General features: G+C 27.8%; 1 protein-coding gene and 3 pseudogenes across 5 annotated transcripts; all 4 read left to right on the forward strand.

Moving 5' to 3' along the window:
- Positions 1 to 1,319: 1,319 nt before the first annotated feature.
- On the forward strand, positions 1,320 to 7,223 carry LOC145966307 (G-protein coupled receptor Mth2-like; annotated as a pseudogene). Its single transcript, XR_014437020.1, has 5 exons — positions 1,320 to 3,152; positions 3,572 to 3,650; positions 4,463 to 4,638; positions 4,786 to 4,951; positions 6,528 to 7,223. The product of XR_014437020.1 is annotated as a G-protein coupled receptor Mth2-like (transcript).
- Positions 7,224 to 8,187: 964 nt separating this feature from the next.
- LOC145966319 (venom acid phosphatase Acph-1-like) lies at positions 8,188 to 11,224 on the forward strand. 3 transcript variants are annotated; one of them, XM_083090331.1, is made up of 7 exons: positions 8,188 to 8,301; positions 8,400 to 8,523; positions 8,605 to 8,715; positions 9,045 to 9,310; positions 9,749 to 10,032; positions 10,582 to 10,787; positions 10,896 to 11,224. In XM_083090331.1, exons 2-7 carry the CDS (start codon positions 8,413 to 8,415, stop codon positions 11,058 to 11,060), a joined length of 1,143 nt encoding a protein of 380 aa, XP_082946457.1. In that variant the 5' UTR covers positions 8,188 to 8,301; positions 8,400 to 8,412; the 3' UTR covers positions 11,061 to 11,224. The 3 variants fall into 3 exon arrangements, with proteins under 3 accessions (XP_082946457.1, XP_082946458.1, XP_082946459.1); XM_083090332.1 differs by having other exon boundaries at positions 8,400 to 8,514; XM_083090333.1 differs by lacking the exons at positions 8,400 to 8,523; positions 8,605 to 8,715 and having other exon boundaries at positions 8,229 to 8,301.
- Positions 11,225 to 13,479: 2,255 nt separating this feature from the next.
- Positions 13,480 to 19,008, forward strand: LOC145966371 (G-protein coupled receptor Mth2-like; annotated as a pseudogene).
- LOC145966372 (uncharacterized) lies at positions 18,946 to 27,053 on the forward strand (annotated as a pseudogene). The gene is made up of 7 exons (XR_014437032.1): positions 18,946 to 19,183; positions 22,027 to 22,177; positions 22,253 to 23,979; positions 24,454 to 24,532; positions 24,914 to 25,095; positions 25,281 to 25,446; positions 26,638 to 27,053. The product of XR_014437032.1 is annotated as an uncharacterized LOC145966372 (transcript).
- The last annotated feature ends 884 nt before the right edge of the window (positions 27,054 to 27,937 follow it).

A 27,937-nucleotide genomic window follows, 5' to 3' on the forward strand; every position in this document is an offset into this window, starting at 1 on the left:
ATTTTATACTAATAAAAGATTAACTGTATATTGAGTTGCACGCTTTATCTTGTATTTGCATTTTATAGACATATGCAGATTATAATATAAAGCAGATATTATCATATCGTAAAAAATATATCTATTCCTTATGTCGTACAAATAGGTATATAGATTAATCATATATATGATTTTTCTACACATGCTTCCCATGTCTAGCATGTATAAAAATCATCATCTCTGTTAATATTCGAGCACAATGTAGCATAAACTTAGCACAATTTAGCACAACAACCAAAATAAATGTTAATTCTAAAAGTGGGAGGCCAACTTCTAATAAGCGATTAATCGAGTATTACTTTTCTATGACGGAAGTCAGCATCGAATGTGAAATAAGATTTTATATTATGCAAATTGTCGCTATTTTCGATGAAATAAACGATTAAAATAATTAAAAGTAATAAATTTAATGCTAAAGAACTTGGTGTTGCTTTAATTTTCACTTATTTTACTTATTTATATTATTTAACACAATATCTAGATATTGATAATAATTTTTCTTTATTATAATATATCTTATTGATCTAAGATCCGAAGATCTAAGATATTCGCAATCAAACGGCTCATGTATAAATGCATGATGTGTCTGTTGCTGTCCGTGACTTGGCGCGAGATAATATCGTATTTTTTAATGTTAATAATATAATCCTTGTAAACTCTTAGAATGCAAACGGGTTTTTAAATAATATTTCTTTATCCGGCTTCATCCTAGTATTATTATCTATAGAGTGGAATAAAAGTATAAATAAAATATATATTTCTCAAATAATTTCATCTTCAAATATTGTGTTTGTTTATAAACCAAAAATATGATTAGTAAAATCGAGAAAAAATTGTTACCGAAATAAATAAAATTTCTGCTATATTTAAAATATCGATTTATCACTTCTCCGGGAAAATTTCTCGATCATATATGAGCATCTGATGTAAATAAAAAATTGTCTTCCTTCGAGCGTTAGCTAACCATTGCATATGAATCTACTTTTAATAACTGATTTATGAATCTATTTTTACTTTTTCGAAAACGTTACGTCTTATCATTCGGGAGGTTTATCCTTCGATGATATAATAATATCAAAATAATAAAAATAATATTATATAAATAACAAAATGTATGTATCAAATTAGTCGCGAAGTTAATCAAAGATACCATCTATAGAAGTTTGTAAATAAAGTTTTTTGTTTGAATCACATTGTATATATGGTTTTTCTGCAGCACACAGACTGCTGCTTCGACGAAGATCATCATCTCCAATAGTCTTATTGCGTTTCTCGCACGATCTTCTCTCCGTATATCTCAAAGACGAAAATAACAATAAAGATTTCATCGAGTTTAGTGAAAAAGTTAAAAATCTATTGCAATGTTGTTTTTATAAGTGTTATCGTATAACAATTTTAAATTTAATTCGACAAAATCTTCGCATTAAGTAAGCATCATATATTCGTAATTTTACAATGTCACTTTTACTTTTTTAATTTTTTAATACACAATTTTACTTTTTAAATTTATATATTATTGTGGTCGTTAAATACTCGTCTGAGCAGTTGTTGTAAAAAGAAATCAAGAGTGTTTTTTCACAAGTAAATTCAACACGTTAAGTAATCGATGATGTGTGGAAAAAATCTCGCACTTTGGTATTGCATATTTCCACTTATCGCTTCATCTTCAGTATTTTGGACAAATTTGACAAGTGACAACGAAAAAGAAGATACAACAGTTCGATATCAAGTTGATGCAAATACTGTGATGACGAAGAAGAGAAACTATAACGACGAAGAAGATTGGTATAATTTGCATGAAAATTTTATCAGAAATAACGATGATATGCAGTACACGTATAGCGTTAATTTTACAAATAACCGCGAGCATAACGATTCGATACAATATAAATCTGGAGCGCATGTCGCAAAGAAACATGAGAATGATGATCAAATGCTAGTAGATAATATCGTTCCGCAGATGTGCGACAATATTACTTGTATTCGCCTATGCTGTCCTTTCGGTAATCGCCTGGTTAACGGAAAATGCACTACCGAACAGGATAAATTTATTTTTCTGAAAAATATATATGGATATGTTGATAATTCGTTAAATAATGAAAGTAAAGGAGTAGGAGAATCATTTCTTCTGGTCGTTCACGATCCGTGTCCGAAGACTAGACACTATTTGCTTAATCCTTACTATATTACGTTTTTGGCCAATGGCTCTTTATATATACCGTATTACAATACAATTATCGAATCAACATCCTATTGCTTTGCGACCGTAGATCACAACATATTTGCTGTGAACGTTTGCCTTGAGAGTATGAAAAAGGTCATGAATGAGACTATAAATTATAATGAAGATGCAGTTCATCCGATTATAAAGAAAACTGCAAACAAAAACTTAAAGAAAACCATAGACAAGAGCGGGTCCACTTTACTCGAGTACTTTAAAAATTCTAATACAGATAACAATAAAAATAATATCAGTCCATACAAGATGTGCGACAATATTACTTGTATTCGACTATGCTGTCCTTTCGGTAATCACCTGATTAATGGTACATGCATTGCCGTACAGGGTAATTTTATTTTCTTGCAAAACTTGTATGGATACATTAATAATTCATTGCAAAACGAAAGTGAAAGAAGAGAAGAATTATTTCTTTTGATTGTTCAAAATCCATGTCAAGATTATTACTCGCTTTATCCTTACAATAACACATTTCTCGCCGATGGTTCCGTCTATCTATCTAAGTATAACACAACTATCGAATCAACATCTTATTGTCTCGCTAATGTGCGTAAAAACATATTTACTCTGAATATTTGCTTGGAGAATATGGATAAAATCAAAAAATTGATTAAATTCGAGGTTGAATTAATAAGATTGGAACGCTTAATGCCAGAAGTTGAAACATATATAATCATATATACGTGTAGCACAATAGGACGTATATTATTTTCGCTGATGATGTTCATAGTGTACTCCATAGTGCCAAAACTCCGTAATATACAAGGCTTCATACTACGTAGATATAGCGGCTTGGTATTTATCACGGAAACAGTTAGACTGAACGATGTGCTAATCATAAGTGATGTGGAAGACATCATCTGCATCGCTAGTGGTACAACATATTCAAATTGTATAATAAAGCAACCAATGCAGCATCTAGAGATATTAGGATTGTCAATGCATGCTGACATACTGGTGGTTTAATGCTTTTTGATAATTTGAATATGTAATTTGTAATTTTTACAACTTTAGAAACACAAGAATTAATAGTAAATTAAATTATATAAAAGTATTTGGTGCATTTTAAAACCATGTTAAAATTTCGCAGAATTATGCTATGCATTAAGAAATTATTGAGCTATAATATATTAGGATATATGATAAATATACAGTTTCTCTTTATAAATTTACACAACAGAAAATTAATTTACAATCTATAATTTTTTTATAATCATATATATAATATAATTATAAATTTCAACATTTGGCAAAAACTTATTAATTGACACATTGTTTATTTCATTGTTTTAGGTTTTATCAAATACTATACCTCTTTAGCAAGCTTTTTTTGGTTAAATGTAATGTGTTTCGATATGTGGCGTACATTTAGGTAAGCTGCTAAATATTCCGTATTATATATATTTAATTTGTAACGTAAGTTGTTGTAAGTTTGTGAATCTCTTTATAATATTGATATATATTATACAAAATACTATGAAATGTTTATTTATAATATATAAATATGTACATCACTATATACTTACAACAATATAAAAATAATATCAGGAAACGATAAATTTTGAATAGATTACAGAATATATATAGACTTATGTCATGTAATTTTTTGTCTCTAAGAATGTAAACTATTACTGAGCTTAAAACATTGTAAATTTAGTACATAGAAATCATAAGCTGCACTTTTATAAATAAAAATTTATATTTTTTCTACATTTTTTTCGAAATTTCTGCAGACTTCACTGAATATTGATTTTTCCGTTTTGTAAGATTATATTTAATTTTTAAAAACAAAGTAGTATTAATTAAATTAATATTCTAAATTATTTATAGTATTTAACATTAGCTCTATTTAATTTTTTCTTCTCTTTAATGTGTCTTTTAAGAACCAAAAGTTAATATTATTTTATTCTTTCCTTCTCTTCGTAACAACATAAACAAACATAAACACGTTATATGCCACCATATATAATATGAATACATAGTTTTTATCATGTCGTAATATTGGATAATATATAAATCAGATTAAAGAAAGAGGAATTATCGCCGAGTATATTTTAATATCAATCAATTTTAATAGTTATATATAATAGAATTACTAAAAATCTCGACCGAAAACACATTTGTATTAATATGTATTTACATTTCTTCTATTTTTACTTCATAAATGTAAACTGCGCTTCGCAGACAATTGCGATCATTAAGAAATACGAAACAACAAGAGAGAAAAAAGTTAATCATATATTCTGTCTTCGGCTGGGGAGGCCCCTTTATGCTCGCTATTATTTGTGGCATTATGTATGTTGTTCCTGGTGTACCGAGTAATATTCGGCCAAATTTCAGCAATACGTGTTGGTTTGATGGTAAATGAATGCTATATTAATGATAATTCAATTGATGCTAGCACATAAATATAAAAAATGATCTGTGGAAATTAAAAATGTATTTGATGCATTTATAAAACGCGATTTAATATGAGAAACAATAAGAAATTTATTTTACATTTTCAGGCAATTTGGCATATATGTTGTATTATTACACTATTGGAACTATCTCCTCCATCAGTATTATTTGCTTGTGTATCTCTACAGCACAAAAAATCGCGTATTATGAAAAAGACATTGCTCTGCACTTGAAAGATTCGGAGAGTCAGCGTTACAATGACAACAAACAATTGTACGTAAGTAATATCTTTGCATCGATATGGCTGATAATTATTAATAATTAATTTATCTTATTAATAAGATATGTGCTGAAATTTCTTAATAGAGATAAGTTTACCAATGGCATTCTCATTTTCAACAATAATAGAAAAGAAAGAGAGAGAGAAAGAGAGAAAGACAGTGAGATATCATTTTCAGAGATCCTTGATTATGTTTTTATAATTAATCTTGTAAAAGTATATATTGCCGCTTCAATCATCCTCGTGTTTTCTTGAGAAAATTGACGACTTTATTTTTTTGTATAATTGTTTCTTATTTCATAAAGACGTAATAATCGCATTTCTTTAAAAAAATCTTTAATAAAAACTTTACTGTTCTCTCTATGTCTTTTTCTTTTTTCATCTTTCCAAGTTTAAAGTTATAAAGAAATAATAGACAAATGGCTCTAGAGAAACAAAAACATAGAAATAATAAAAAGGCTATGAGAGCCAACGCAGATATTATGCACACAAGAAGATACAAAATTAATCAATAATTAGTAATAAATTTATTAAGTAAAGTTGTTGAATATTGGAATCGCAGACGTTTCATTCCAATATAAGTCATAAATTAAAACTAAAAAGTCAGTAATTAGATAGCGAAATAACCCGCAATTGACGACACATAATAAAACAAAAGTCGATGTACAATAAAATAAAATAAATTAAATGAACCGTGCGGTGAACTCATTGTCAATAATAGCTATAATAGTAAATAATATAAAATAAGTATACTGATGTGTATAAACTCATTCGAAAACAAACGTCAAATGTTTGGGAGTTTGCTTACAGCCGAAACGTAATTATGATGTAAATATTCGGTGTCTGTCTGCAAATTCAAACTATTATTTTGTTTTTTAATAAAAAGCATTTCGGAAATAGGACGTTCATGGAAAACCGGTTCTTTATCCCAATATAATTACTTCATCCCACTTGAATTCATGATGCAATTATAATCTATGGTCTGTAATTATTGAGCGATTCGATGTATTTCTAATGGTGTGTTTACAATGGCTGCGTTCAGCAGGAAAAGGTGCTTTGCAACTGTTGTAAAATTCGTGAATCTGATTGGTGTATGCTCTTACATTCAGTCAAAATTAAGAGCATACACCAATCAGGCTCACGAATTTTACAACAGTTGCAAAGCAGCTTTTTCTGCTGAACGCAGCCAATGTTCTTCAATTCTAGTTTGAAGTCGTCTACACCCGTTTGACCCACATAAGACGCGTTACAGTCCTTGCAATCAATTTTATAAACAACATTTCTAGAAGATGATTTTGGTAGATTCGATTCGGTAGGTTCGATTTCAATATTTAACAACTTTACTTAATAAATTTGTTACTAATTATTGATTAGCTTTGAATCTTCTTGCGTGCATAATATGCGCTGGCCCTCATAGCAAACTTATTAATTATCACCATTAATAAAATATAATATATTTATGCACATACATTTTCTTTTCAATTATTTAATTATTTATTCAATTATTTATTTAATTATTTATTTAATTATTTATTCAATTATTTAATTATTTATTCAATGATTTTGCAGGTTTAAGTTATGCGTACAAGTAACTAAAGTACTATTTATTAGTTATTGCATGTTATGGTTTCTGATTACTATTCAAGTGTTATATGATGAACGCCCATTTTCCATTAAGTATATATATGTTACACTGGAATGCATAACACACTTTTGCATTATGATCATATTTTTATGGAAGAAAAGGATTTGGCAGCTGCTGCTGAAGCGATTAGGTTGCCAGAATTGCAATATGTCTTCCAACTGAACACGTTATGACATCCTCAAACAATACCACTACATCAGGGATGAGTTCTTTACGGGAAAATACCGATCCTTACGCAAACACACTCTGCCGCGCAAAGAGATCGTCCGATTCGACCGATCTTTAATGACATTTTGCCGCCAAAAAATTCTATCGTAGATCAAAAGTCAACGGTTATATCCAGTAATTAAGAATGACTACAGTGCTGGAACAATTGTTTAATCCATGATAAATTTTATATTATCGTTGATCCTTTTGTTTTACATAATCATGGTCCTGATTTCCTTCTGTCAGATATATATTTGTCTATTCATTTTCTTAAGTCTCTTTTTTGTTCTCTGATTTTTATTATTTAACGATGTATTTGTAAGCTTTACTTTTCAATTTTCTTTACAATTTGTATTTTCTTACTTTTCGATAACACTTTTTATTTATATTATCAAAAACTGTTGATACATTTATTTCACTCATTGTCAATTTATAATACACCGTTTGTATTTATATTATTATTGTATTAAATGTTATAATAAATAACTTGTATGTATTATGATATGTTTTTAAATATATATATTTACGAAGATAAAATAATTTAGGAGAAGATATATATTTTATCGCAATAATATAATTATTAAATGCGTGATGCAAATAATTATAAATATCAAGAGTACTCTTTCTAAAAAATGTTTTTGAAATATTATTTTATGCATTAACATGCATAGGTAATTTTTTGATTAATACATAGACTCGATTTCGTAGTTGCTTTTTATAAATAAATAAATAAATATATATATATATATATATATATACATATATACATATACATATATACACACAAATTCTGTGTATCATGTACTACACAGAATGTAAATTTTGTATTGTTATCTTTTGAGTCTTATGCAGTTTCTAACCAATATAAAACACATATTTGTAGATAAGATGCTACTTCTGTATATATTACAATACAATAATAAATAATAAATAATATATTTATGATTTCTATTTTATTTCTTAAGTAAAAATGTTAGACTATAATAAAAAAAACTATACATAATTATATATTAAAATTAAATTTTAAAATTTGAACACAAAATATGAAAAATATAGTATTTAATTTATGTATCTTTAATTTATATATCTTTATTTAGATTCTTCCTTCTATACTTCCTGATGCTTTGCATGAAAAATACGACAGTTGATAATGGATTACTAAATATTTACGCAATCATATTTCAAACAGATATAAGCGTCAGTTTAGATGAGATCATTAGAGCGATCGGCATTGTCATTCTAACAAAATATATTAAGAATACAATGCATGCATATTTCAAATAGATGTAAACGTCAGTTTAAATAAGCGATCAGCATTGTCACTTCGGCAAATACATCAAAAGCGATCAATATTGCATACTTTGACAAAATATATAAATAACACCAGACGTACATATTTTAAACAAATAAGCGTTAGTTTTAAGCTCAGAAACGATCAACATTGTCACTTTAACAAAATATATCAAGAGCACCAGACGTGCATTTTCTAATGTAAGTAATTATATATTAATCATTTTTATTGTATAGATTATTATAAAATATTTATATTATCATTATTATAAAATATTTAAATTTCATAATTATTATAGATTTTGTTAAAAAATGGGGAAATTTCAATGTGATCTAGGTATTGCACTAATACTTTGTTTCGGTTTACTTACAACATGTATTTCAATACAATCACAAGGCACGAAGTTACGATTAGTGAGTGCGGTACGATGTGAAAATTAAAATTTTGCCAAAAAGATTTCTTCTAAAATATTCGATACGATAATGTAAAGTTGAAATTTGCAGATATTCAGACATGGCGATCGTATAGTAGATACTGAATTCAATGAATCTTATCCAAATGATCCGTATAAAAATTATAACTATTACCCAGTTGGCAACGGTCAATTAACTAATGTAAAATATCTTACTTATATATTATATACAATATTATATTACACTTTTAACTTTTTCACTGTTAATAAATATGTTGCATGTTTATAATTTTTGGAAAACAAAAATTACTGTCAAGACAATTTTGCACGATATTTTTCATAAAAACAAATGCGACTAAATAAACACATCTGTAAGAATGAAAAAATTGAGTTTTTTCTCATTTCTTTGTTTTCGTGTGGAAGATATTATTGTTTTAGTTTCAAATTTTTATCACTTTGTAAGAAAAATTGACAATAAATTATATTTTATTTTTCTTCTTATTATTTATATTTATTAATAATGTTATTAAGGTTGGCAAGAGGAGAGCGTACGAATTAGGATTGATATTAAGAAATAGATACAATAGTTTTCTTGGAAAAGTATACTATCAGCCAAATATCCATGCACAGAGTACAGAAATCGTTAGGACCAAAATGAGCTTAGAGTTAGTTCTCGCGGCACTTTATCCACCTGCTGATGTGCAAGAATGGAATTCACTGCTTCTTTGGCAACCAGTGGATTTCATATACACTAATGCGACTTACGATGAGCTGTTTTTTCCATATCGGTGTCCTAAGTAATCATTTTTTCTTCATCAATTAATAACAATAAATCGTACATCTCAAGTAATATATATATACATATATGTATAATTTTTAGTTATATTAATGTAAGAATAAATTTTAACAAATTAATAAAATAATATACGTAAGCGAAACGTAATTGATAGAATCTAGACAAACGTTTATAATAATTCTTTTCTCTTATCGAAACATTTCAAACATTAATATTTTAGCATAATTATATATAGATATTATAGATTAATTATTTTAATTGAATTATGATATTTTTAAGACTTTTTAGCGTTATATTTTAAAAAAGACTATGCTATATTTAAAGATTATGTTATATATAAATTTTATGATAAATAATATTATAATTATAATAATATTAATGATTTCTCTTCTTGAATTTATTTCTTTAAACTATTTCAAGTATGTGCATTTCTTTTTAGATATATCCGACTTTATCATAACATGTTACAAAATAATGAAATAATGAAAAAAATAGAAGCAGATTTTGGTAGTATAATGAAAAAAGTATCGATCTACACAGGAAGAAATATAACGACAATCTTTGGCCTCTATCGTATATATCAGACTTTGGATGCGGAAGCAGCTTTTGGACTACGTTTACCAGAGTGGACGCAAAGCTTATTTCCAAATGGCGCACTTATGGATGCCACTGTTTCACAATTTGATCTATTAAGTTACGGCATACTAAATAAACTTAGTGGAGGTATGTTTGAATCAAAGACCTATATTTTGCTTATAAATTATCTATTTAAAGTGTATTAAAGATTAATTTTCGATTAAATATTATATATTTTGGTTACATATATAGCATTCGGCTATAAATTCACTTGTTCTATTACCTTTCATTTCTCTGGAATATAAATAACAATAAAAATAATAAAAATAACTGCTTTTAGCATTATAAGTCTTTAAAAAATAGTTATTTTTATTGCAATATGTTTAAAATATGCGAGAAATATATTGTCTTTGTTGTAAATAAAAGCATTTTAAATTACCGTTTTAGATTTCTAGAATACAGATAATTACCAAGTAAATTCTGATTGAGAAGAAAATTGAATTTATTATTGTATAAATTATTTTATTATCATATAAAAAATTGGTGCACATCTTGGTATGTTATCTAATATAAAACGTTCATATACATTAACAAATATCATCTCTATATATGTATGTCTATCTGTGTGTGTGTATATGTATTTTTATATTTTTAAAAATTTTTATAAAATATTCAACCAGATGTGATTTTTTACAGGTGTATTATTACGCAGAATAATTAACGATATGAATGAAGTGATCAATGGAACTTTAAAAGATCGTAAGCTTAATCTCTTTTCTGGACATGACACAAATGTGATGTCCATAATGCACGCTTTAAATATATTCTATGGGAACGTTCCACGGTACACGAGCAGTATTATGATAGAATTGCATGAAAAGAATGGCGAGTTCTTTGTTAAAGTAAGTCTAATTTCTCATCCGTCAGTAACACGTGCCTGCCAGTAGCGTGGGACGAATGATATTTGCCATTAACGTCTACAACTAACAAATGAAATTTAATTTTTATAGGTGGTACATTATTTAGGCATTCCATCAACATTAATAGAAAAACGCATCCCTGGCTGCGAAATATTATGCCCATATGATAAATTTATACAATTAACATCAGCATCAACTGCGACAAACGATGAATTAGAGTGTCCAGAATTATTGTTCCCTACTCTTAATTTTTGACGATTTGATTTCTGATTGTTTCTATTAATTTTTTCACACTACAATATTTTATGTGTTAGAGTTTTTGGAACTAACTATATATATTAAATGATCGTCTTTTATTTTTGCGAAAAAAATGTATAATTTACATAAATTTGAAACAGAAATAAAATTAATCAAGTTAATACATTTCGGATAAGTGGAAAGAATACGTAGCTTCTCATTATTATTATCGACTTGATCTTATTTGGATCAAATAATTTGTAAAAAAAATAAAATTATAATTTGATAAGCTCTTTAATCTTACACGATGTGTAAGAGATATTACAAATATGCCGTTTTCTGTCGAGTAAGACAGCAGATTTTTATTATAATCTTCTTATTATCCTTATCCGATATAGCATACCGTTGAAAATTAAATGCTCATGCGAAGAGTTAAGTTGGTTAAATATGCCCGTATCTTATCGAAGACAAGAAGTTCAGATCATCCGCCTACCGTGTCGCATAATTAGCCTATTATTTCGCATACGCTCTCACGTATATGCAATTCACCTATACACTGTATATTTCCGTTCCACTATACACTTCCAGCTTCTATTAAGGTTGAATCTTTTCGCGCATCGCGTAAGCAGATATCAGCACTAAAGTTTAATTTGTGCGCCTATGTTATTATCAATTATATCGGTAATATTTACTCTATTTGATTGCACGTGAATGATCAATTATTATATACAATGTATGTATTTACTAAAAAAGGCATTTTCTTAAAAAAATGCTCCATATAATTTCCCATATATCATGTAATAAAATAAAATAAAAAGAGCAAAAATGTTCTTTATTAAAAGTTATTTTCCGACAGTACTATCTGTTGTGTTTTCACTTGTGACTGTTATAAATCTAAAATTAATTAATTTTTAATAAGTAAATTTTTATTTTTGTTCATAAATTTTAAGGAAAACTAATTGAACAATATGTGGATATATATATATATATATATATATAAAACTAATCTTTATTATTGTCTGTCACTTTGCCGGAGATATCTATCGTGTTTTTTTAATGTTAATGACGTAACCCTTGACGTAATCCATAAAACTTCAGAATGCAAATTGGTTTATGAATAATATGTCTTTATCCGGTATTGCACTAGTGGGCATCATTATCTATAGAGTGGAATAAAGTATTAATGAATAAATTGATATATTCGAAATAATCTGATCTTTTTTAATTCCATATTTCTATTTTAAATCAAAAACCTAATAAATAAAATCGAGAGAAATTTGTTATCGAAATAAATACAATTTTTGCAGTATATATAATATTAACTTCTTGCTTTTCTGAAGAAGTTTTTCGACTGTGCATAAACATCTAAAGTAAACAAAAAATTTTCTTTTTTCAAGCGTTAGCTAACCGTTGCATGTGAATCTATTTTTAATTACAGTAGTTCAATAGTAGTTGTTAAGTTTTCTCGAAAACTTAACTGATAAAACTGTGAACGATATCAATTTCATCGAATTTAATAAGAAAGTTTAAGTCAACCAATGTTCTTTTTATCAGCGTTAACATAAAATAATTTTAAATTTAATTTGAAACCAATCTTTTGTGTTTCAGTGATTGAATATATTTTCAGTAATTGAATATGAATGAATAAAGAGAAAACACACAATAACCTAACTTTGTTACGCTGACACATTTGCATTTGATGAAGCTTTTTTTTCATTTAATTAACATAACTAAAAAACAAATTCGTAAAATTAATATAGAACTTTCCAACTATGTTTAAGACATATATAATAATTAATGACGTAGTAATAATTAAGATTAATAATTTGATTCGATCGCTTAATTCTTTTAATACCGTTAAATATTCAAAGTTTTTCAAACTATACTGCATTAAAAATAAGAGTATAAAATAAAATTTTTTAAAAGATGAGACGTAATGTTTAATACAGCTGCTGCGAAACAGAAGCTAAACGGATATGTCGAATTAAAAAAACTAATAAAAATTTTTAAAATCAAATAAATGGAAATGAACTTATGATATGGCGTTCATTACTTAAATCATATAAATTTTAGAAATTATAAATTTCCATAAATTATAAGCTTCTACAAATCGTAAATTTCAGACTCGTGAGATTGACATAAGTAAAAAATACATGTTTTGTGTAATTGTTACCGTTCGACATGCTCGAAAACTTAAGTTCATATCGAAATATCTGCTTGATTTTTTTTTTCAAAAGTACATTCACAAATTTGTTGCGAAAGTTTCGCTCTTTATTGCGACTAAAGCGTTATAATTATGTAATATCACTTGTCTTTTTATTTTTTTACAGTAGTTTATATATTAATGTGGCCATTAAATAACTCTCTCTGTGAAGCTATCTAAAAGAAATCAATAGTATTTTTTCCCAAGTAAATACAACGCGTCAAATAATCGACGATGTGCGGAAAATGTCTCGCACTTTAGTGTTGCGTATTTCCACTTTTTTTTATTTCATCTTCGCTACTTCGTCCAAATTTTATATGTGACGACAAGGAAAAGAATTATTCGACAATTCGATATCAGCCTGACGTAACCACTATGAGATATTATGAAAAGGAAAAGGATTCGATATGGTATAATTTACATGAAAATTCTACCAAAGATTATAATGATGTATACTACACATATAGCAATTTTATGAGTAACAATCGCGAGGATAGCGACATGATACAATATAAATTTCGAGCCTATGAGAATGAGAGTCAAATACCGGTGGAGTTTCGCATCAATTTAACGGAAATTGGCAAAAAAAATTTTATATCACAGGAAATCCATGGCTTGAAGAGGATCATAGGAAAAAATGATTCTACGTATGATTCCTTTAGAAATTTTAATAGAGATAATAATAAAAACAATATCTTTCCGTACAACATATGCGACAATTTTACTTGCATTCGACTATGTTGTCCTTTCGGTAATCGTCTGGTCAACGGAAAATGCATAAGTATGTACGGAATTGCCGAACAAGGTAACTTTATTTTCCTGGAAAACATGTATGGATATATTAATGATTCGTTGGAAAATGAAAATAAAAGAGTAGAAGAATTATTTCTTCCGATCGTTCACAATCCATGTCAAAAGACTGCGCACTATTTGCTCAATCCTTCTTACAACACATTTTTTCAACGGCTCTTTATATTTACCTTATTACAACACAATTGTCGAATCAACATCTTATTGTCTCGCAGTTGTAGATTACAATATATTTGCTGTGAACGTTTGTTTTGACGTTATGAAGAAGATCATGAATAAAGCTACAAACAATGAAAATACAATTTATCCGATTAATATAAATAAAAACTTGAAGAACACACTAAAGGCAAGAACGGATCCGCATCGCACGATTTCTTTAAAAATTCCAGAAATGATAAAAATAATATTATTCCGTATAAAATGTGTGACAATATTACTTGTATACGACTATTGCTGTCCTTTTGGTAATCGTTTGGTCAATGGAAAATGCATTGCCGAACAGGGTAACTTTATTTTCCTGCATCACATGTATGGATACATTAATAATTCGTTGCAAAATGAAAATAAAAGCGCAGACGAATTATTTCTTTTAATCGTTCATAATCCGTGTCGAAAAACTGGATATTACAGCGATAAATCCTTAAACAAGAATGTGTTTTTCCTTAATGGCTCATTGTATCTAGATTATTACAATACAATCATAGAATCAACATCCTATTGCCTCGCTAATGTGGCACAAAACAGATTTACTGTGAATGTTTGCTTGGAGATCATAAAGACAAGAACAATCATATTTATATGCTGCTTATTAGGAGTTATGCTACTATCGCTGATAATGTTCATAGTGTATTCCATAGTGCCAGAACTTCGTAATATATATGGTTTCATACTACGTAGATACAGCAGCTTGACATTTGCTCGATGCATACTTGAATTGGTAAATGTACTAATCAGAAAGGAAGCTAAGGAAGACTTCATTTGTATTATTATTGGTAACATATCAAAATTTTGTAAAAATAACCAATGCAATGTCCAAATTTGTTACAGTTATTAGTGTATATCAGCGGATTAATTCTTTTCAATGACTTTAATATGTAATTTATAATTTAAACAGACTTGATAGAATTATTAAAGTCCAAAAAGACAAGAACAATCATTCATCTAAGTCCAATGTCATTTATAGAATCAATTGTAAAAACTGCGAAGCCTCATATGTGGGCCAAACAAAAAGACAATTAGGCACTAGACTGAGGGAGCACGCAAAGAATATTATGTTAGAATCTTCGAGGCATTCGGTGGTCTCAGAACATATTCTCAATACACAACATACCATGGATTGGGAAGATGTTAAAATATTGGACATAGAGTCTAATTACAGAAAGAGACTCATTTCCGAAATGATACATATTAAAGAACAAAAACATGGTATTAATTATAATACAGACACCGAATTACTCGATAGCGCATATGATGATATTTTAAATGAGTTGTCCAACGGATGATTGTTAGTTTGTGTTCATTTTTTGTCACCTACATATTATTGACATTTAACTGTTATCATGACATTTACTAACAGTTATGTTCTTGACTCCGAGATGATAGAAAGCCTTTAAGAATATCTTGAGACTTGTAGAGACATGTGTATTAATTTATGTAAGCAGTTTTAATTTTTTCTTGACCGTTTCAATTAGTTTTTATTTTATCACGAATAATATTTATCATTTTAGTGCTTATTAATTCATTATTGTTTATTAAATTAACTCATTTTCTTTTTTCTGAGTCAATCTCAATTAATTTTCAATAACAATTTTTGGATGGTAATAATACAATTACAGCATGAAGGTGATGGACTCGGACACAGCTGGTCATGGCCGGTTTCAAATTAGGAGCTTCTCGCTTCCCAACGAAGAAGTTGTTTGAATAGGAGGCCAAATGTCACTCCGGGTTAATCATTTTTTGTGCTGGAGAAACATGCTCTATTACATGGGTTTCTATTGGCTTCTTTTTATTTATTTATAGCGCTCTAACGTTTGTTTTACGGATCATTTCATTCGCTGATTTTATTATATTATATTTCTTACTGAAGAAGACTAAGTAAAGTCGAAACGTTTTTGTTTTTATTAAACGAATTTATTATTATATGTATTTATTTTATTTAGACCTTAGTAATTAGCTCGTATTATTGGCCCTAGAATTTTTAATTTTTATTATTGCTTTGCAACACACGAACAGTATTAATATTATTATTGTTTAATTTTCGTTTTATAATTTAAAATTTTAAAAACACAAGATTTAATAAGTATATAAAATTATAATTTTTTATGTACTTTGACATCAAATTAACTATAAATTTTCGATACTATCAACATTTCGCAGATTTATCCCTTAAAGTAAAAAAATTATTAAATTAAGCATTAGCATACTTAAAATCTAACACTCTCTCTTTATAAATTTGCAGTATAAAAATTAATTTACAAATCTATAATATTTTTTACAATTATATAATATGAATTTCACCGAAATTTTACAAAAACTTATTAATTGACATAATGTTTATTTTATTGTTTCAGCTTTTGTTAAATATTATATCTATTTGGGAATCTTTTTTTGGTTAAATGTAATGAGTTTCGATATGTGGCGTACATTTAGGTAAGTTGCTACACACACACACACACACACACACACACACACACACACACACACACACACACGCACACGCACGCACACACACACGCACACGCACACGCACGCGCACACGCACACGCACACGCACACGCACACGCACACGCACACGCACACGCACACGCACATGCACACGCACACGCACACGCACACGCACACGCACACGCACACGCACACGCACACGCACACGCACACGCACACACACACACGTGTGTATATGAGTATTCTTATTCATTTATAATATATAAATATATATTACATTAGACAAAGATATGTATAGCGTCAAGTAACGATATATTCTAAATAAAATATAGAAAATATATAAATTTAAGTCATGTCACATTTCGCCTGAGAACTACTATTGTGTACTATTTTAATATTATATAAGTTCAGTACACACATACACCAGAAATTGTAGTCTACACTTTTGTAAAATTTATAGCTCTTTTTATATTGTCGAATTCGCAATATAATATTACAATTTTTGTTAATGTCTCTTTTTATTTTAACAAGAACCTAAAGTCGATCACATCATTTTCTCTTTCTTTCCTTTCCTTCGTAACGACATAAACAAATATAAACATATATATGTATAAATACATAATTTCTATTACACACATACACATGCTATGTGATGTTGGATAAATCAATTTTTATAATTATATATGACAGATTTTCTCAAAAATCTCGAGCACAAACATATTTGTTTTAATGCGTATTTTGCATCGTGATTTCTTCTATTTTTACTAACTAAATATAGAATTCAAACTATGCTTCGCAGACAATTGCGGTCGTTACAAAGAAATATGAAACAACAAAAGCTAAAGAAGTTAATCATATATTCTGTCTTCGCCTGGGGAAGTCCCTTTTTGCTTGCTATTATTTGTGGTATTATGGATTTTGTTCCTGGCATACCGAATAATTTTCGACCGAATTTCAGGGATAGATGTTGGTTTGATGGTAATGAATGCTACACTAATAGATAATTCAATTAATACTATAATACATAAAAATAAAAATAACATAATGATAAATTCAAGTATTCTTGTTGAAATTAAAAATATGTATATTTGATGTATTTGTAAAAATCGATTTAATTAATATGAGAAAAAAGATAAGAAATCCATGCTACATTTTCAGGCAATATGATATATTTGTTATACTTTCACGGAGTTGCAATTACTTCCTTTATTAGTAGTATTTGTTTATGTATTTGTACGGCACACAAAATTGCGTATTATGAAAAGGACATTGCTCATCATTTCAAAGATTCTGAAAACCGATGTTATAATAATAACAAGCAGTGGTACGTAATTAATATTTTTAAACCAATGTATATGATAATTTATCTTATAAATAAGATGTGTATGTATATGCCAAAATAACAAAAAAGAAAAATATTTAGTTACTATTATTACTAACTATTATTCTCATCTTGAACAAGAGAAAAAGAAAAAGGGAAAGAGAGAGAGAGAGAGGAAGATTTTTAATTTGAGACATCATCTTTATCTAATTAATCTTAAAGAAATGTGTTTTTATAATTAATATTAAAGAGGTAAATATCGCATTAATCGTTTAATTCTTACGTTTACTCCAAAAATTTGGCGATTTGCATGAAAAATGATAAATAGAAATAAAAATAAAGTCTAAAAAATAAAGTCTAAAAATATAAATAGAAAACATAAAGCATGAATGTTTCTTATTTCATATAAAAATACAATAATCATATTTTTTAAAGTCTCTAATACAAATTTTATTATTCTTTTTGCGTCTTTTTCTTTCTTCTATTTTTCTAACCTTCAAACTGCCATTATTATTTTTAAAATTTAATTTGATTAATATAACATTTATAGCTAATATGTTATTAATATGTCATTATAATATTGCAAATATTTATTTTCACTAAATAGAAAACTCTGAATTTTTTCAATTATAAATTTATTAATATAATTACCATTAATAAGATATAAAATATTACACATTTGCTTTTTAATTATTTAATTACTTATTTCATTATTTTGCAGGTTTAAGTTACATTTGGAGATGACGAAAGTGCTATTTATCATCATTTGCATAAAATGGTATATGTATGCTATTCAAGTATTGAATGATGAAAGTTCATTATCTGTCTGGTATGTATATTGTGCACTGGAAGTCATAGAACACTTTTGTATTTTCCTTATATTTGTATGGAAGAAAAGGATTAGACAGTTGCTGCTGAAACGATTCGGTTGGCAGAATTGCAATATGTTTTCAATAACTCAACATTGATATGCAACAATAAACATACTAAACAATTATACCATCATTAATACATCAAGAATGATTTCTCTATGGAAAAAGATCAATCCTTACAAGAAAGCAAACCGTCTTGCAAAGAACGTATCCGAATCAACTAATCCTTAATTTTACTTTGACGACAAAAGGATTTTGTCGTAAATCATAGGTCAGCGATTATCCAATGATTAACAATGACTATAATGCTGTAAATAATTTTTTAATTTTACATTATCGTAAGTTGACCATTTTGTTTGATACAATGATGATCCTAATCTCCATCTGTCAAATATGTATTTGTCTATTTTTTGTTTCTTTCCTTGTTCTCTGATTTTTATTCTTTAATGATATATTTGTAAGACTTACTTTTTAATTTCCATTGCAATTTGTGTGCCTTAATTTCTTGATAAGATATTTGTTTATTAATATTATCAAAAACTGTTGATACATCTACTTGATTTAGATGTAATATTAGTGAATTATCTTATAGTAACGTGTTATTGTTAGTGTAATGGAAATTAATTAAACGTGGTATCAATTGCTAAGTATATAATATTACTTAGTGTATGTATATACATAGATGTTAATACACCATCAAATTCTTTTAAAACTAAACTTTGTTCGTCCTATTCGACTGATATTTAATGCCACTTTGCGTGGCAAAGGTATTCCATCATACATCAAATCGGCGATTGTTCATTCATTAGCAATAATTACAGTGCTGAAACAATTTTTTAATCGATAATCTTCTCGTTACATAACGAAAACATGTCTTCTTTCGTCCTTTTTTTTGTGATTTCCAATAATTAGTTTTGTGTGTGTGTGTGTATGTGTGTCTATGATGCTATATTTACAATTAAATTATTAACATTCGTTTTGCAATATTAATAATCGAATATTTTTTTTACTATAAAAGACAAAATCGAACATGAAATATTATAAAATTATATTTTATTTGATTTATCGCTATTTTCAGTGAAATAAAATTCAAAAAATTAAAAGTGATAAAATTTAATGTAAAAAAAACTTGGTGTTACGATAATAATTTTTATTTATTTTATATACATATATATATATATATATATATATATATATATATATATATATAATTTAACACAATATCTGAATATTAATAATAATTCTTCATTATTGTGCAATTCTTATGGACCTGAGATCCAAAAATTTAAGACATTCATAATTAAAAACTTTGTACATGATGCATCTTGTTGTCTATATAACTTCAACACAACACTACTACACAATAACACTATTTCTTGATGTTAATGATGCAATCTATGTAAAACTTCAGAATGCCAACTGGTTTTCAAATAATATTTCTTTATCCGGTTTTATATTAGTAGATATCATTATCTACAGAGTAGAATAAAAATATGAATAAGGTCTTGCAATAAATATTTCTTTTATAAATCAAAAAATAATGAATAAAATCGGAAGAAATTTGTTGCCGAAATAAAATTTCTGTTATATTTATATTATCGGCCTCTTGCTTTTAAGAGATTTTCGACTGTGTATAAACATCTGATGTAAAAAAATTTTCTTCGTTCGAGCATAAGCTAATCGCATAACTAATCTATGTATGAATCTATTTTTAGTAAATTTTTCGAAACTTTAACGACTTATCATCGAAGGATGAAATGTTTAAATAATAAAATATCACAAATGTCTTTTGTCCCTGAATTAACTAAAATACCATCCATAGAAGTTTGTATATAAAACTTTTTTGACAAACTATATATACACGGTGAGTCATTTTAATCTATAATCCCAATTATCTCGTTGGCAAAGCATGACAGAGAAAAAATTTTCCCACAAAAGTTGTTTGTTTCTTTGGGGGCCATAAGATGGCACCATTGGTTTGACCTTGAAGAGTCATTTGAAGGTCACGTGAAGGTCACCTTCAATTTCTTAAATGGAACCTACATTTTCTCATTACATATTCTTGTAGCTTATCTCGAAAGCTTTCCAAAACACTATAATTAAGTTAGTTTTCATTAAGTACTTTCCGAGTTATGAGGCTTGAAATCATTTCTTAATATTACATAAACCATAAAATATCTAGCAAGATATTCATTTTTCGATTATCTTACCTTAATTCTTTTATGTACAAAATAATGAGAGGAATCGAATGGTGTAAGGAAAACACATAGTTGTTTTTGAGAAAAAATATGTAATTTGCAATTAACAATTACATATTTTTTCTCAAAAACAACTATGTGTTTTCTTTGCACCAATCGATTCCTCTCATTATTTTGTACATAAAAGTATTTAGGTAAGATAATCGAAAAATGAATATCTTACTAGATATTTTATGGTTTATGCAAAATTAAGAAATGATTTCAAGCCTCATAACTCTGAAAGTACTTAATGAAAATTAACTTAATTATACTGTTTTGGAAAGCTCTCGAGATAAGCTACAAGAATATGTAATGAGATAATGTAGGTTCCATTTAAGAAATTGAAGGTGACCTTCACGTGACCTTCAAATGACTCTTCAAGGTCAAACCAATGGTGCCATCTTATGGCCCCCAAAGAAACAAACAACTTTTGTGGGAAAATTTTTTCTCTGTCATGCTTTGCCAACGAGATAATTGGGATTATAGATTAAAATGACTCACCGTGTATACTATACAGCAGCACGCAGACCGCTTCTTCGACGAGTCGTCATCTCCGATAGTCTTACCGCGTTTCTCGTACGATTTTCTCTCTATATACGTCAAAGACAAAAATAACAACAAAATATAAAATAATTATTTCATCGAGTTGAGTGAAAAAGCTAAAAATCTACTGTATCTTCTTACTGTATCAGTGTAAACAATAACAAATTTTTAAATTTAATTTGAAAACCCTAAAAATAAAGCCATATAAACGGAAGTAAATATTATGCGACGCATTATTTAAATCATAAATTTCAGATATCCTTAATTTTCATAGATTATAAGTTTTTACAAAAAATAAAATTCATAATTTCATAACAAAAATCATAAATTTCAGAATAGTAAGACTAACAGGAGCAAACAAATACATTTTTTGTCACCGTTTTAAACACTTTCAATTTCAATTATCGAAATATTTGTGCATCGACATTGTTTTTTTAAAAAGTGCATTCGTAAGTTTGTTGCGAAAAATTCGTCCTTCGCTGCAAGTAAGCATCATCAAATCTTTTACAATTTTACAATATTATTCAACTTTTTAATTTATGTATTATTCTGGCTGTTAGATACCCGTCTGTGAAGCTATTGTAAAAAGAAATCAAGAATATTTTTTTACAAGTAAATTCAACACGTTAAATAATCGATGATGTATGGAAAAAGTCTCACGCTTTATTGCATGCTTCCAATCATTGCTTCATCTTTGGTACTTTGGTCAAATTTCACGAGTGACAATGAAGAAAAAGATTATTCAACAGTTCCATATCAACCTGATGCAAATACTGTGAAAACTTATGATGATGGAGAAGATTGGTATAATTTGCATGAAAATTTTACTAAAAATAACGATAATATGCAGTATGTGTATCGCATCAATTTCACGAATAATAATCACGAGCGATTGATGATTGACCATTTCATACAATATAAATCTCAAGCGCATGAGAATGATAGTCAAATATCGGTGAATTCTCGCATCAATTCAACAGAGTTTGACAGCAGAAGAAATTTTATATCACAAGAACTCAATGACTCGAAAAGAATCAAAGGCAATAGTAATTCTACGTACGAATCCTTTAATAATTTCAATAGAGATAACAGTGAAATTAATATTATTCCACACAAGATGTGCGACGATATTACTTGTATTCGACTATGCTGTCCTTTCGGTAATCGTCTGGTTAACGGAAAATGCATTCCTAGACAAGATTACTTTGTTTTCCTAGGAAAGATGTATGGTTACATTAATGATTCGTTTCAAACTGAAAGTGAAAAGGTAGACGATGCATTTCTCTTGGTTGTTAACGATCCATGTCAGAAAACTGGACACTATTTGATGAATCCCTATTCAATGAACAAATTTCTCATTAATGGCTCTATCTATCTTATTACAACACAATTGTCGAACCAACATCTTATTGTCTTGCAGTCGTAGATTACAATATATTTGCTGTGAACGTTTGCTTTGAGATTATGAAGAAGATCATAAGTAAAACTACAAATAACAATAAAGATATAATTTATCCGATTAATACAAATGAAAACTTAGAGAACACCAAAAGCAAGAGAGAGTACATGTCGCACGAATACTTTAAAAACTCTAATACAGTTAATAATAAAAGTAATATCATTCCGTACAGGATGTGCAACAATATTACCTGCATTCGTTTATGTTGTTCTTTCGGTAGTCGCCTGGTTAAAAGAAAATGAATTGCCCAACAGGGTAACTTTATTTTCCAGAAAAACATGTTCGGATACATTAATGACTCGTCAAGAAACGAAAGTAAAAAGATAGACGAATTATTTCTTCTGATTGTCCACAATCCATGTCAGAAAACTGGATATCATTGGTTTAATCCTTACTACAACACTTTCTTTCTTGCCAATGGTTCTTTGTATCTATCTCAATACAACACAATCATTGAACCAACATCCTATTGCCTCGCTAACATAGCTCAAAACAAATTTACTGTGAACGTTTGTACGGACGTTATGAAGAAAATCACGAATAAGACCATAAGCCATAAAATTACGAATAAGATCATAAGCCATAAAAGAAAAAATGTATTCTTTCCGATTAGTTCAATTATGATCGTATTTTTATGCGGCCAATTAGAAGTCATACTGTCTTCGTTGATGATGTTCATAGTGTACTCCATACAGCCAGAACTTCGAAATATATATGGTTTTATACTGCGTAGGTATAGTGGATTGATATTCGTTGCGTATTCGATTTCGTTGATGAACACACTAATCAAAAAGGATGCTTTAGGGAATTCCATCTATATCATATTTGGTACGATATATTTAAATTTTATAATAAAGCACACACACAATGTAGTATGTAAGTCTTTTAGAAATGTCAATGCAAATTGGCGGTTTAATATTTTTTGATAATTTGAATATATAATTTGCAATTTATATAATTTTAAGAACAAAAGAATAATAATTTAAAAATTTAAATTATATAAAAATATTTGGTACATTTTAAAATCATGTTAAAATTATTTATATATTTTTATATATTTTATTATTTATATATTTATATATTTTTTACATGTTAAAATTTCACAGAATTATGCCTTATATTAAGAAATTATTAAGTTAGGATATGATAAATATATGATAAATATATCTTTTTTTATAAATTTGCAGTACAAAAAATTAATTCACGATTTATAATTTTTTACTATCACATGTAATATAATTGTGAATTTCAGCATTTAATAAAAACTTATTAATTGACATATTGGTTATTTCATTGTTTCAGCTTTTGTCAAATACTATGCTTTTTTGGGAAGTTATTTTTGGTTAAATGTAATGAGTTTCAATTTTTGGCGTACATTTAGGTAAGCTGCTATATAAGTACTATATATATTTTATTTATTATTCCGTATTATATATATTTTATTTATAATGTAAATTGTTATAAATTTGTTAATCTTTATAAGATTAATTTATATTGTACAAAATACTATACAAATTATTTATTTATAATATATGTATAAGTATGTACATTCACATTTACTTACAATAATATAATTATTTATTTACAACGATATATTGTCATATCGTGGTGTTGAATAAAGAAAATCAATTTTTATAGTTATTTATGAAATTAGTTATTTTCTCAAAAATCTCGATTAAATACATTTATATTAATGTTTAATTACATTGTAATTTCTTTTATTTTTGCTGGCTAATTGTAAAGCGTAAATTACATTTCCCAGACAATTGCATTCGTCACAACGAATGATGAAATAAGAAGAGAAGGAAATGTTAATCATATATTCTATCTATGCATGGGGAATCCCTTTTATGATCATTATTATTTATAGTATCCTACATTTTGCTCCTGTCATACCAAATAACTTCCGACTTAAATTTAGCGCCAAATGTTTTTTGTTGGTAAGTGAATGTTGCACTAATAGATAATTCAATTAATGCATTTTCTTTTTATGTTAAGACATAAAAGTAAAAATAATATAATATAAATTTAAATATTCTTATTAAAATTAAAAAATATGTTTGATGCATTTGCAAAACGGTGTAATATGAGAAACAATAAGAAATTCATTTTTTATATTACATTTTCAGGCAGATTACCATATTGGTTGTATTATTATGGAATTATAATTATCTCTGTTACCAGTAACATTTGTTTATCCTTCCTTACGGCACGAAAAATCTCATATTTCGAAAAAAATGTTGCTCATCACCTGAGAAATTCAGAAAAGCAACGTTATGATGATCAAAAACAATGGTAAGCAACATTTTTACATCAATGCATGATAATTTTAATAATTTATATATCCTATTAATAAATAAAAATTTATCAACAACATTATTCTCATTTTCAAGAGCGAGAGAGAGAGAGAAAGAGAGAGAGAAAAAGGTTATCATTTTAAGACGGTATCTTTGTATGATAATGTGTTTTTATAATCACACTTAATTGAAATAAAAATTACCCCGAATAATAATAATAAAAAATTAATTAAAAAATTGGCAAGTATATTTCGAATTATTCATTACAATATATGCATTAAACATGAATATTTCGAATCATCTCTTGATCCATTTTCAGCGTGATATTAATATTACATTAATATTAGAATTGTTTGGGAGAATGTGCACGCCAAATCATTGCGAGATACAATATAGTTGTATTTGCTTATTGATTGTTGAAGTGATATCGAAATGATTTAATTTTATGTGAGCTGGTTGAAATTTGGAACGTTGCTGGAGTGATTTTTAATGTTCCGCTGAAGATGGATTCAACAGATGATCCGAAACGTTTATGTTTATGAGTTAATTCAAAATGTATTAAATGTAGCTATATAAAATTAATATATAATAACTATACATATAATAAGAAAGAGGAAAGTGTTTTCTTTCTATCTTGCGCTCCAATTACCATGGCTAATTGGATCGTACTTGTCAATTTTTAATTAATTTTTTGAGAATTACACTTAAAGAAACAAATATATGCTTTCACTTTAATTACACTGGCGTTTCCTTCGGAAAATTGGCGATTTTCATGAAAATGATAAACAATGGTAAAAATAAAGCCTAAAAATGTAAATAAAGGAAACTGAGTTTCTTATTTCATAAGGATAATCATTGCATTTCATAAAAATTTTTTAATAAAACTTTGTTACTTTCTCTTTGTATTTTTCTCTTTTCATTTTTCTAAGTTTAAAATTAGCATTATTTGTAATTTTATTAATATAGCATTTAAAAATATATTTATATATTTATATTTTTTAAAAATATTTGAAATTGAAATAATTGATTAATAATTATTTATCGAAAATTTTCCTTCATTAAATGAGGATAACTTTTGAATTTTTTTATTGTAAATTTATTAATGACTACCAAAAATATAAAATATTCACAAATACACGTATTATATATTTTATTTTCAATTATTTAATTATTTTATTCAATTTTGCAGGTTTAAGTTGCAGCTAGAGGTAACTAAAGTGCTGTTCATCATCATTTGCATACAAACGTGCATAAATGTCAATGTATTGTATAATGATAGTGATACATTATATGCTATTCGGTATACGCTCTTTGCACTGGACGTTATACCGTACTTTTGTGTTTTCATTATATTTGTATGGAAGAAAAAGATTAGGCAGCTATATCTCAAGCGATTGGGTTGTCAAAGTTGTAGAATATTTTCAGCAACTCAACATGCTATTGCATCTTCAAACAATCGCAGCGCTACTTCAACGATGACTTCTCTATAGAAAAAGATCAATTCTTATGAAATAACTAACTGTCACGCAAAAAGTTCATTCGATTCGACTTTTGATCTTTAATATCACTTTGTACCATAAAAGGACTCTAGATCGTGAATCAAAAAAAGGCGCTTATTACTTATTAAGAGTGACTGCAGTGTTAAAATAATTATTAATTAAGGATTAATTTTATATGCATGGTTTTACGATACGAATATAATTAATTTAGGCGCGGATGTTCGCGAACTAAGAACGGTATACGCGAAAAATATGCGTCGGACGAGAACTCTTGGCGGAAATAGCGGTTTATTCCATCTCGAGACATAATGACACGTGTCGGCGATGCGAATATTAGATCGGTTGACCGACAATGCTCTTGTATCGGAGTATGTTCCGATTCTGCGGCGGTAAGAATTTCGGAATGTTGCACAAACGGAAAACCGAGAAGGCTCAGTTGAGACGAAGTACATTCCATCCTTTGCCTCCGTAGTAAATAACAATAGGATTCGAATCAGAATCAGTGATTTCGTTTACTAGCAAGAGCGATGATAGAATCAGATCTGATTGTTCGGACTGCCGAAAGTCCTGTTTTATACGAACTAATAATTCGCGTTGGCGTAATTCGGTTTCTCTCTCGAACGGCGATAGCGGAAGGTGAAGCGCTTAACTCGTTGTCGATTTAGTAACCTTCGGCGAATTTCGAATATTTACGACGATATTATTGCCGTTATTGATTGTTTAAAATGTTTAAAAAATTGGCGTAATGCGCTTTACCAATTGCTCGACTAGTGTTCGTTGGGCGGCATACTTCCGTATCGATACGGCCGGGGAACGTATATTATTCTATTTTTTATTTTATTAGAATGCTGTATTCTACCGTATGCATTGTTACAATATGGAAATAAATTATATCGGCGCCATCTGACCTATCGCTATTTTTAATTTTCAATCAAATCACTCATGATATGTGTCATGTATGATATAATTGTTTAAAATATGAATGTTGAG

Source organism: Camponotus vicinus, unplaced genomic scaffold (genome assembly GCF_025532165.1).
Source record: "Camponotus vicinus isolate PSW18456_S1 unplaced genomic scaffold, iyCamVici1.0 SCAF_2, whole genome shotgun sequence".
Classification (NCBI taxonomy): Eukaryota; Metazoa; Arthropoda; class Insecta; order Hymenoptera; family Formicidae; genus Camponotus; species Camponotus vicinus.

Bases quoted from the DNA above. Each gene is read 5' to 3' on its own strand.
- LOC145966319 (XM_083090331.1), top strand. From the start codon at position 8,413: ATGGGGAAATTTCAATGTGATCTAGGTATTGCACTAATACTTTGTTTC. The intron at 8,716-9,044 runs GTAAAATATCTT...AATGTTATTAAG, and splicing joins GCAACGGTCAATTAACTAAT to GTTGGCAAGAGGAGAGCGTA. The intron at 10,788-10,895 runs GTAAGTCTAATT...TAATTTTTATAG, and splicing joins ATGGCGAGTTCTTTGTTAAA to GTGGTACATTATTTAGGCAT.